The sequence below is a fragment of the Vombatus ursinus genome, unplaced genomic scaffold, assembly GCF_900497805.2.
Source record: "Vombatus ursinus unplaced genomic scaffold, bare-nosed wombat genome assembly UNPS02014791.1, whole genome shotgun sequence".
Lineage (NCBI taxonomy): Eukaryota > Metazoa > Chordata > Mammalia > Diprotodontia > Vombatidae > Vombatus > Vombatus ursinus.
In genome coordinates this window covers 48,203,762-48,216,384 of record NW_020954569.1, presented here as the reverse complement: position 1 = coordinate 48,216,384, position 12,623 = coordinate 48,203,762, and the positions used below count along the sequence as shown (strand labels likewise).

Sequence of the window (12,623 nt, the reverse complement as noted above, 5' to 3'; positions counted from 1 at the left end):
GGTACTGCCTTAATATCTGTATCCAGAGTGCTTTGTACATAGGAAGCATTTTAAACATATTTTCTTCATTTATTCATACTGACTTATGGTGAGTCATGTAGGAACAAATGATGCTGTCAAAAAGAACCTGGACAGCATTGCTGAAGATTAGACACTGAAGACCCTCAGCATACAGGCTGTGTTCTCATCACTGCTCTCAACTGAAGACAAGATCTCAGAAAGGAGAAGATAATGTGGGAAGTGACCAGCTGGGTGATAGGATTGTATCGGAGAATGAGCTTGGTATGTCTAAACTGTAACTTAAAAGACGGGAATGATATATTCTTTGTCAGAGAAAGAGGCTGCCTAATAAAGGCTGGGAATGATGGATTTGTTTGGGGTCTTTCAAATGTAGTCAAAAGGACTTTAAATTGAAAAGTAAACAGGAGGAGAAGCAGAAAACTGCCACCAAGGTACGTAAAGAATAGCTACTATATACTTAGAATAGTAGTGTAGGTTCCTAGAAGTTAACAAGAAAAAAGAAAAAAAGAAAGGAGCCAGTAGTAAAAACCCATGACTTGGGGTTATTAATATGCAAATGTTAGAAATGTGGTCAAGCTAGAGGAGCCAAACATCCCAACTCAAGCAAATATGATGTCATAGGTATCATTTGAAATTGATAGACTGAAATCTTTGCCTGGAATTTGGCTTTAGAAATATATGTGCCATATTCAGAAGAAAAAGGAGTAGGTAAAAAAAGAACAGAGTGGCATTGTATACTAGGAAGATATATGCAGATAAGGAAATTCAAAAGGCAAAGTATGGGAAACAAAGTGGAAAAAACATTTAGGTGTGACGATCAGTGGAGGCAGAAACAGTATTATCATTGGGGCATACTACAGACCGACTAGAGAGAAAGAAGAAATAAATGAGTTAGAAAATGAGATCACAAGCTTACAGTGGATCATGTTATGGTAACAATGGGTGATTTCCTATTTTCTAGTTATCTTTTAGAGTTCTGTTGCTGCCCAAAGCAGAGCTGCTAATAATAATTTCCCTTAATGATAGGAACCTTCAAAAGGTAAAGGAACCAACTAGGGGAAAGTATGTTCTGGATCTGAGAGGAAAACATAATCTGACATTCATTTTTAAATTTTAAGAGACCAGATTTCAAGACATTCAGAATGGGTTTAGGTAAGACTGCATAGGCTAAAATTATTTTGAGGAATTCAGCATAAAGGGATGAAAAGCATCTGTAATAAAATTCTGTAGACAAATAATTACAAGGAGGAAGAAAGGGGGGAGTTGTCTAAAGAAGCTATTGCAGAAATTTAAAAGAAACTCAGCAACCAACTTGAATTTCGTTTTTTTATGCTCATTCATTCTTTCAACAAACATTTTTTAAGAATCTGGACCATAAGATCATAGCTTCTAGCTGAAAAAGGTCCTGGAGGCCATCTAGTACAAACACATCATTTCTGAGATGAAGAAACTGATGCCCAGAGAACCCAACTTGAACCATGTCTTCTTAGGTGCCCTGAGCCATGCCCACACAGCAGTAACAGCAGAAACATCCCCCATGCCCTTCACCCTGCCAGCAGCAATGCCCATTCAAGAGGAAGTAGCAGTTCTAGATGCTAGCAGAACCATGAAACTAGGGGCTTGAGCATGCTTGTGGAGGTTTGGGCTCCCTCACCCTCTCTCTGCTCTTCCATACCTCTCAACCCTTCATCTGCCATAGATGGGATGAAATCCCTAGGAGAAACACCTTTGTTCCTGGAGCTGCAATCCTTTCAGAATCAAGACATCCAACTAACTCCCATCTCCCACCTCTATTTCCCTACCTCCTAGATGAAAGACAGAAGAGAAAGCACTAATCTACTTCATGCCAGGCTTCCTGGAACCTCCATGGAAGAACAATCCTGGAAAACCAGACTCCCTGGTTCCCTGTTCACTAAGTGAGCTCTCTTCTGTGTTATAAACTGGGATGGTGATTTCCATTATCTGAGGTATTATAACGCTTTTTCTGCTACCTCTGTTTCATAGTGGGGAGGGAAAAAAAAAAAAAGAAATGTATTGAGAGGTAGAAGAAAAAGCAGGTAACAGAATCAAGAAAATCATGTCTTCTTCCTCTTGGAGTAATATCAGAAAAGTTAAGGATAACAAAAAGAGTTTTTTAAAAATCTATTTGGAGAAAAGTATGAAAGAAGGAATCAGACTGCTGCTTGGACTAGATTGAACAGTGATGAAGGATAGAGAAAAGGCTTGAACAATGTTGAACTCTTTATTTTCCTTCATGTTTTTCTGCCAAAGAGAGCAATCTTTTTTTTTTTTTTTTTGTCTAGGCAGTGGGGTTAAGTGACTTGCCCAAGGTCACACAGCTAATAAGTGTTATGTGTCTGAGGTCAGATTTGAACTCAGGTCCTCCTGAATCCAGGGCTGTTGCTCTATCCACTTATGCCACCTAGCTGCTCCTCAAAGAGACTGGGAAGAGATGAACAGTAACTTCTGATAGAGTTCTGGATTGAGATCCAGTATAAGTAGAGATTTAATAAGTCACCCAACTGCTTTTGGTGGGCTCATGTCACCAGGCCCAAATGAACTATATAGCCTCATGTACTGGATTAAATAACTACTCATTTTGATTACTAAGTCACTGTCAATCTCTTTGAAAGATTGTGAACAGTGGGAAAGGGACCACCAGATTAGAGAACAGGTGTCCTGATTTTTAAATTACAGAATTTGATTTCATTTCCATTCTGATAGGTATGTGAGGTGAAACATCAGAGTTGCTTTAGTTTGCATTGCTCTGATTATTAGTGATTTAGATTATTTTTTTCCCACATGTTTGCAGATAGTTTTAATGTCTTCCTTTAAAAACTACCTGTTCATACAAATCCTTTGACTCTTTCTCAATTGAGGAGTAGTTCTTACTCACTTTCTTATTTATCTTGGAAATGAAATCTTTATTGGAGAAGATTGCTGCAAAGATTTTTTTCTGGCCATTTAACTGTTAACTTGATCATTTTAACTATATTTATTTTGTTTATGCAAAAACTTAAAATTTTATGTCATTGTAACTGTCCATTTTACCTTCTGTGATCTCTAGCTATTGTTTGGTCATGAGCTTTGACCCTTTTCCATAGATATGAAAGATAGTTTTTTCTTTATTCCTCCAATTTGTGCTGTCAATATTTATGTCTGAGTCATGTATCTGAGTCAAGACAAAAGGAAAGAATTTAAAGAAACCTGAAAAGAATTATGAACTGAATTAGAGTTAAGTGAACATATTATTTTGGTATATGATTTAAGATATTGGTCAAGACCTATTTTCTGCCAAATTGCTTTTCATTGATCTTTGTCGAATAGTGAGTTCTTATCCCTTAATTTATTTATTTTTAGTTTTCAGCATTCACTTCCACAAAATTTTGAGTTCTAAATTTTCTCCCCATCTCGCCCCTCCCCCCACCCCGACAGCATTCATTCTGAATATTCCTTCCCCTAATCTTCCCCCCCCTTCTGTTTTCCCCTTCCCCTTCTATTTTCTTGTAAGGCAGGATTTCTATACCCCATTGCTTGTGTATCTTATTTCCCAGTTGCATGTAAAAACAATTTTTAACAGTTGTTTTTAAAACTTTGGGTTCCAAATTCTCTCCCTTTGAGTTCGTATTCCTGTAGCTATAATCTTTGGGTTTACCAAACACTGGATTACTAGATTTATTTGCTTCTGTATGTTGTGTACCTAATCTGTTCCACTGATCAGTCGCTATTTTTTAAATGATTTAACCAAAGCATTTTCATTGCTATTTTGTATTATAATTTGAGATCTGGTACTGCTAGGCTTCCTTCCCACTTTTTTTTCTCTATTTCCCTTGAGTGTTTTTGACTTTTTGTTTCTCCAGATGGATTTTATTTGATGTTTGTTTTTTCTAGTTCTATAAAATCATTATTTGGTAATTTGATTAGTACAGCACTAAATAGTAAATTTATGTAGTATTGTCCTTTTTATTAGGTTGACTCAGTCATGAGCAGTTAATATTTCTCCAATTATTTATGTCTATATTTTTGTAAACAGTGTTTTGTAATTATATTCTTGTGGTTCTTCTGTGTGTGTGTGTGTTGGTAGGATGGACTCCCAAGTATTTTGTACGTTTTGTGGTTATTTTAAATGGAATTTCTCTTTCTATCTCTTTTTCCTGGATTTTGTTAATAAGTTATAGAAGGGCTGATAATTTTTGTGGATTTATTTTATATCTTGCAATTTTGCTGAATTTATTATTTCATTTAATTTTTAATTGACTCTCTAGGCTTCTCTAAGTAAACACCATATCTTATGCAGAAATCAATAACTTTCTTTGTTCTTTGCCTATGCTTATTCTCTTGGTTTCTTTTCTTGTTTTATTGCTATAATTGGCATTTCTAGAACTTTATTAAATAATAATGATCATAAGGGAGATCCTTGTTTACCCCCTGGTCTTTTTGAAAAGGACTCTAGTATATCCCCATTTCATATAATGCTGACATTTAATTTTAGGTAGATAATACTTATGAAACTAAAGGAAAAGATCATTTATTCCTATGTTTTCAGGTGTTTAGGTTTTTTGTTTTTATTGTGTGTATGTGTTTGGTTTTGTTTTCTTTTTTAATAGAAATGGGTGTTATATTTCCAAAAACTTTTTGCGTCTATTGATAGAGTCATACTGTTTTTTCTTCTAAATGATTTGGTTGATTCTGTTTATAGTTTCCTTAATATCAAATCAAGCCTGTATTTTTTATATAAGTCAGTCTTTTTAGCAAAAAATAAATACATAGGGAAGAGGGAATGGGAGAATCTGTTCTTTTGCTATTTTAATGGTATGTGTACTTATTCTTTGAATGATTGATAAAATCCACTTGTCAGTCCATCCAGTTAATCCCAGAGGGTTTTATTTGTTTGTGGTTTTTTTTTTTCCTTTGGGTGTTCGTCTGTGGCTTATTCTTTTCCCTGAGATCAAATCACTTAAATTCTCTATTTCTTGTTCTGTTAATCTGGACAGTTCATAGTTTTGTAAATATTAATCTATTTCTTTTAAGTTGTTTTTATTAGTGTGTAGTTGAGCAAAAGCTTTTATTTCTTCATTTGTTGTGAATTCATTTTTGAAAGAAACACGGAGTTAAAATGGGAGTGAAGCAGAATTTTATTATGCCTTAGATGAAGTTTTAAAAGCAGGGGTGGCAGTCGTGACTTCAGACAAGGTGACAGTAAATATAGACTAAAGTACTACATTTGTTCAAAAACTCAACTTCACAATTACAAGTTGAATAGAGACAAAAGAATGCAACTCATATAACAAGATTTGGGGACTTCAAAGGCAGTGATTCAACAGTGTGATGTAGCCAAGAAAGTTAATTCAGTTTTTTGACTACTGCATTGAGAAGTATATCAGCAAAAGCCTCACTGTACTTTAGTCAGACTGCATTTGGTATACTCTGTTCACTTCTGGGCATAACATTTTGGGAAGGACTTTGATAAGCTGAAAAACGCAGGATGGTGAAAGGCCTCAAAATAATGTCAAGTAAGGATTAGTAGAGGAACTAAGGATGGCTTGCATAGAGAAAAGAAGACTAACTACAACAGGCATATTATAACTGTCTTCAAGTATTTGAAGGACCCTCTTGTGGAAGAGGGTTGAGTCTTGTTTTATTTAGCCCCAAACCACAACTGGGAACAACAGGTCACGAAAGAGGCAAATTCAAGCTTAGTATAAGAGAAATTTCCTAAGAATCAGAACAATTTAAAATAATGGTCTGCTTTTGAGAAAAAGATAAGGCATACAAATCAAATGGCTTCCTCTTGTCCTATTTATACAAAATAGGACTGGTACTGAGAAATGGAAAAGAGATAAAAAGTTCTGCACATACTCTTCAAGCTACCAAACTGGCCTTCTCTCTGATCCTCACACACAAACAACCTTCCATCTCCCGTCTCCATTCCATGCTAGTGCCCTGTGCTTGGAATGCACTCCTTCCTTAACCTTTGCCTTAAAATCTGTAGTTGCCTTCCTAGCTCAACTCAAATACTACTTCCTAAATGAAACCTTTTCTAATGCTTGCTAAACAAGCTGTGGTATATGATTGTAATGGAATATTATAGTACTATAAGAAATGACAAGCAGGATAATTTCAGAAAAACCTGCATAGACTTACATGAACTGATGCAAAATGAAGTGAACAGAACCAGAACATTTTACACAGTAACAGCAGTCTTGTTTGATGAAGAACGGTGAGTGACTTAGCTATTCTCAGCAATATAAATGATTCAAGACAATCCCAAAGGATTAATGAGGAAGCATACTATTTGCCTCCAGATAAAGAACTGATATTGATTGAATACAATCTGAAGCATGCTGTTTTTCACTTTCTTTCATACTTTTTCTTTTATTCAAGTCGTCTTGTATTAAATGACTTAATATGAAAATGTTTTACATGATTGCACATATTTAACCTATATCTGATTACTCACCCTCTCAGGAAGGGGGGAAGGAATGGAGAGAGGAATAAAATTTGGAACTCAACTTAAGAAAAAACAAATATTTAAAAATTGTTTAACATGTAATTGGTGGGTGGGTGTGGGTGTTAAAAAATTTTTTTTGAAAGAAAAAAGCTAAACAAACAAAAATAGAGGAGTGAATGCCTTTATGTGATAAAGGCCTTTGGGCTTTCCTGCTTGTTGTTAATAACATCAAATCCTGTGACAGCAGAGATTCTCCTGAATGAGAATGATCACTTAAAAGAAGTTGGCTGAGTTATCCACAGTGGAAAAGACAAACGGGTAAAACATGTTCATTGTTCAGATGACATTATCTAGGTGGCCAGACAGCCCATAAACCTGGTCAGTCAGCACATAATCCTTGGACAGATCTTGTGAGACAATAAGCTGGGTCCAAAATTGAGTTAGAAGAAAGAGGATGCCCTGAATGGTCTTGGAGAATATTTTTAGTAACTGTCAAGTTTTTTTCCCCAAAACGAAAGCCCATCTTTTTAAACAATATTCTTCCAAAGGTGACATATGACTTAAAATCATGAAACAGTTTAGTTTCCAAGGGATTAGAATTGCAAGTCAAATAAAAAACAATGAAGAGATGCAATGTGAGTGTGAAATAGGCTGTTAGGGTGTTACAAAAATAAAAAAGAATTGTGTACTAGAAGTGGAGTAAAATGAGATCACAGAAATGTCCTAGCAGAAATAGGTGTGTCAGTCAGTGAGAGCAGTGGATGAGATGAAGGAGGTTCTGTCCTGTTGACTTTCAAGAGAATGAATAAGTCACCCTACCCCAAGCCCTGGTATGTTGTGGGCGGTTCACGAGGAGACATGGGCAAGAGCTGAACAGAATGAGCAAGTGTGGATAAATTGGGATTTATAACATTGGGTGGAGTATCCACATAGACATCATCACAGATTTATTTTAGAATATATAACCCAGCCTAGCCAACTTCTTTGACCCTCAGCACAGCTTCTCTCAGCAGTTTAAAGGTAGAGACTGGGTAACAGAGGGAAAAAATACCTGTTGTCCCTAGAAGAAGTAAGAATTGAGGAGGGCTCAATTTTAAAGTTGATAGATGTTAATGAGTAAGGATCTTTTGATAGTAAATGTTTTTGTTTGTTTGTTCTTTGGGGGGGGGGTTAGACAGTGGGGTTAAGTGACTTGCCCAGGGTCACATAGCTAGTAAGTGTTATGTGTCTGAGGCCGGATTTGAACTCAGGTCCTCCTGAATATAGGGCTGGGGCTCTATCCGCTGTGCCACCTAGCTGCCCCAATAGTAAATGTTTTGTAGGCCAGTAATTTTGTTGAAAACTGGAAATCAAGATATAACAATCTTAGATGATTTTATCTCATATAACTTCCTACAACTGAGGAGTATGTGCAAATCAAATAATTTCCTGAAACAGTTTTAGATGGATTTGCCCATAAAAGTAACTGTAGGAATCTCTCCCCTCCTGCCCTTTAAAAAATGTTTTTGTTTCTGGTCAATATAAAAATACAAAGGGACATAATTCGCTCAAAAAACAGTCCTGGTGGTAAATGGTTAAGATATATTGAGAAGAAGATTGCACATTTTAACTTGGTAAGTTGTCCTGTCATCTTATTTTAGCTCAAAAGTTAATGAAGTCAGTGTCTTAGATCTTGTAAATTGTAGATCTGAGTTGGCTAATATTCCACCTGTTTCCTGTAAAAATGATTTTTCATCGTGTTTAGTCCAAACTGTTTTGTTTGTTTTAGGCACATGGACTCCGTTTAATCCTGTGACTGTCAGATCAATCATATGTAAGTAAAAATTGTGCCTCATCATATGATAATTCATTTGTATACGAGTTCAGCTATCTGCCATGTCCCCAAGGCTAAAGAAGCATGTCTAAAATTGAGCTCATCTTTTCTCCTTACATCCATTTTTCCTGATGTCCCTATTTCTACTGACAATAAGGAAAGATCAACTTGACTTCTTCAACCGTCACATACATGCACACCTCAACCCAAATCTGGTCAGTTACCATGGTTATTTCCCACCTCCCAGCATAGGCTGTCCCCCATCTGGAAGTGCTCGCCTTCACAGTCCCCTAAATAAACGCTATAGTTTGAATCGCCAACTCCCTTTAAAAGTCCCTTTGTGTCACCTCTTCAAGAGACCTTTCCTGATGCTCCCAGTTAAGATCCTTTCCCCCTTCAAAATTCACATTTTATTTATTTGTGTATGTCCTGTATCTCTATTTGTGAATATACAGTATCTCCCCAAGTAGAAGAGGGCAGGGAAGTATAAACAGTGCCGATTGATTGATTATTCTGTGCCTATTTGTAATCATATCTTTGATTTTTGTGCCTTAGATTTTTAGAGCTAGAAGGTACCCCAACCCTAAGAAATATATTCACACACATCTCCACTCTTCCCCCGTACCCGCCCCCCAATTTTACAAATCAGAAAAGTCTTATAGAAAGCAAATGACTTGACAGAGGTCACACGGAGTTAGTTACAAAGCCAGGACTAGAATCCAAGCATCCTGACTCACTGTCTGTTGTTGTTTTTTTTCCATTGTACTTTGAGGCACAAGTACATAGTGGTGTGTGTAATTGTGACATCACCAAAATTAGAAAGAACACTCACTGAACTTTGAGTCAGAAAATCTGCATTCAGCTGCTAGCTTTGCCACATTGTAGATGGATGACCTCAGACAGATCTTAGAGTCTCTGTTTTCTCATCTGTAAAGTGGGTATAGAATTTGTTCTCTTATCAACCTCACAGGATTATTGTGATTCCCCAACAAGGAGTGCTATATATAAAGACACTAGCTAGGATGGCAGTTATCTGTGTGGTCTTGGGCCATTTTCTAATGCTCTGCACACATAGAGACTGTAGATGAGGGTTTTTATGTCTCTGTAGGATATCTACAGAAGCTGCTGTAGGAGCAGAAGAAAGGCTTCCTTCTAATGGGAACTATATCCTGCATTTGATTTTTACGGTATTAACCCTCTTCTAGGAGGACATGAATATTGAGTCAGTCAAAAAGCATTTAATTAAGCACTTACTATGTGTTAGGCACTGTTGCTAAGCAGTGAGAATGAAAAGAAAGGCAAAAGATAGTCTCTGCCCTCAAGTTGATCCTCCAAGGGGTTGTGGAGGTAGTATGTGTATCCTGAGCTATGTATGTTCATTCACTCCTTTTTTTCTTATGGTTAAGCGTACATATTTATAACTGATAGAAGTTTGGGCCAGCCGCCAGGGAACACAATTTTTCTTCTATTCAAAGTTAACCAACCTATCTAGGAATCAAGCACATAATCTCAACCTGTTAAGTACCATGTTCTTCTGCTAGCAGAACAAAGATGTGGTCACCTCAACACATCTCTCACTCTCTCTCTCTGAAAGATTGGTCTTAGGAGACTGAAATTATTGGTAATCATGAACTTCCCTTTTAGACTGACCTTAACACAACCTAACTGATTCTGTTGCAGTATGAACATGTTCTGGTATGATGTTTGTTAACATATTGTTGTTGTGGCTTTTTCCCTTTTGGTTTAGCGATGTTTGACCGAGAAAACAAAGCAGGAGTGAACTTTAGTGAATTCACTGGAGTTTGGAAGTATATCACAGATTGGCAGAATGTCTTCCGGACATATGACAGAGACAACTCTGGAATGATTGACAAAAATGAACTAAAGCTAGCGTTATCAGGTTTTGGTAATTCATTTACTCTTATTGTATAGCATATTTCATTTTGGAACCTACTAGCATTTTGTTGTTGTTGTTGTTGACTTTGGGGCTTTAATTTCAAATTCATTTAAATTTTTGTTTATTTACATTCCAGACATTATCTTGAGATGAGATATAAGTTACTGTGATACAGTTTTGTCCAAAATGAGATAAGGGCTATACAAAGTTTTCATTTGTTGTGAAGTTGAGTGATTAAATGAAATTGAGAATGGTGGCTTTGTAAACAATTTGAAACAAAGGAATAAAAAGAAAATTGTAGGCAACCAATCTGAGGTTGAATTGGAATCTAGTTTTGTGGTGCCATTTAAAATACATACTAGAAAACTAACTAGGTAAAACTTTTCTGAATTGTCAGGGCTTACTTGTTAGTAAATAAAATTATTTTTAAAAATAAGAAGTAAAGAACTTTTGTTCTTTCCCATTCTCAAGAACATCTCGCACTTACTTAAATACATACATACATACATTTGTGTATATATGTATGTCAATCTTGAGTGTCTTAAAAGAATTTTGGTTTTGAATTGCTCTGAGAAAAATACTTACATAGTACCTTTCCTGGATGATTCAAAGTGCTTTATAAGCTTTAAGCAGTTTCATACATCTGTGAGTTAGCTAGGGAGGAGATGGAGTTTTTTGGATGAAGAAACCAAGAATTAACGACTTGCCCAAAGTTTTTTAGTGGCAAGATGGCATATCTCAGTTTGTTTTTTAAATTTAAAAAATTTACAAGGATGCAATTTGTAATCTAATGCGCAGTTCATCATGCTCTATGTTAGGAAAACGTATATAGTTTAAAAGCTTTTCATAAATGTTGTTAGAAAAATAATAAAGATGAGTTCAAGTAAAATTAAATATTCTAGCTGCTGGGTATTAAATGTAGGTGTGTAGCATTGATATTTATTCGTTTATACAAAACAGAAACAGATAGAGGTTGGGGTGAGAGGGCTAAACTGGCCTGGTGCATGCATGCCTCAGTTGGAGTGAGGGGCACTTTTCATCTCATTCTGGGGGACTCAGCCACGGAATCTCCACATGAGAATCAGGGGCCTTAAAATGGAACTAGATTTGTCTGGTGGGGACTAGAAGAGAAAGAGAACACATGGAAGTGCTTGGCCAACCGGGCTGCAGTGACCAACAAAACATTTGAATGCAAACTCTTTGAGGGCATGTCTTATCTCTGTATTCCCACACTTAGCATGGCACTTTAAATGTAGTAAGCTTTTGATCAGTGGCCTTTTAAGGCAACTTAAATTAGTCTAGGGACTGGAAAGGACTGGAGCCCTTAGGGACAGTGTCCTCCTGGTGGCCTTGGCCTGGCAAGAGCTTTAGCAAAAGCAGCGATAATTCATTCCCATGCTGGTCAGGAGAAGCGAGCAGAAGGAACTGGGTTTGTGAGGAGAAGCACACTGCTAGAGAACATGATGCTCTGAGAAAGATCAGGGAGAAAAGTGCTAGGCCAGCGGTCCTTAATGTAAGCATTATTTGAGAGGCAGCTTCAGACTAAAGTCTAACTGAATTATTAATGTACCACATCAGTTATCATTGTCCATCCCTCTGGCTTCACTGAATGTTTACCTACATGCCACAAAGCTACGGACGTTACTGAAAATTTTATGTGTAGATGACTAACCAGGGAGAGTGTACTGGTTAAGTTAGCATTCTTTTGGTCACCAGGTTGCAGGTAGGCCTGATTCACGTTGTGGGAATCTTTGAAGTGGTAGTTTTCACTGAAACCTGAATTGTTGTGTACTTTTTTGCTTTTAAAAAAAAAAATTCTTGTTTGAACCTTTGTTTTTGGTTATTCTAAGTCTGTTCTTCCCATTTCCTATTCCTTCCCCCCAAATATAGAAAGTGTTTTTAGAAACTAAGAAATTTCAATAATCTCCCCATTTTTTGAAAGGAGAGTTCCTGATTATTTTACCTTTCACACTTGAATTCTTTAAAAGCTATTTGATTTTTTGTAATTAGAAGGAAATGGAAATTCTAACTTAGTTATGAGCATCTTCAGCTTTGGTGCTTAAGAAAAATTATTTTCTCTGTCCATAAATAAAGAAAACTTATTAGAAGACCATATTTGATTTTATTATAGCAAGAAACTTAAATTAAATAAGGATTAGTCGACAAGCATTTATTAAACACCTCCTATGTGCCAGGCAGCATGCTTAAGTGCTAAATATACAAAGAAAGGCAAAATCAGTCCTAGCTCTCCAGGAGCTCCTCTTATATTTTCTATTTTATACCTGTCTTGACAATAATATCTCCCATTTATGTAGTGTTCTAATGCTTTCCCCATAAGGACCCTATCAGGTAGAGAATACAAATTTCATTATCCCTATTCTTTGCACGGGGAAGCTGAGGGGGCAGCAACTTCACTTCCAGCCGCCCCTCTTTATTTCTGA

The 12,623-nt window shown here is 36.4% G+C and overlaps 1 protein-coding gene across 2 annotated transcripts in view; it reads left to right on the top strand.

Moving 5' to 3' along the window:
* Positions 1 to 12,623, top strand: part of PDCD6 (programmed cell death 6) — a 29,407-nt gene that overhangs the window by 9,139 nt on the left and 7,645 nt on the right. Inside the window, exons 3-4 of one of the 2 annotated variants that reach the window (XM_027869060.1) lie at positions 8,241 to 8,285; positions 10,033 to 10,185. In XM_027869060.1, coding sequence (XP_027724861.1) covers positions 8,241 to 8,285; positions 10,033 to 10,185 — 198 coding nt within the window. Of the gene's footprint in view, positions 1 to 8,240; positions 8,286 to 10,032; positions 10,192 to 12,623 lie in introns of both variants that reach the window. The other variant, XM_027869059.1, reaches the window with a different exon arrangement.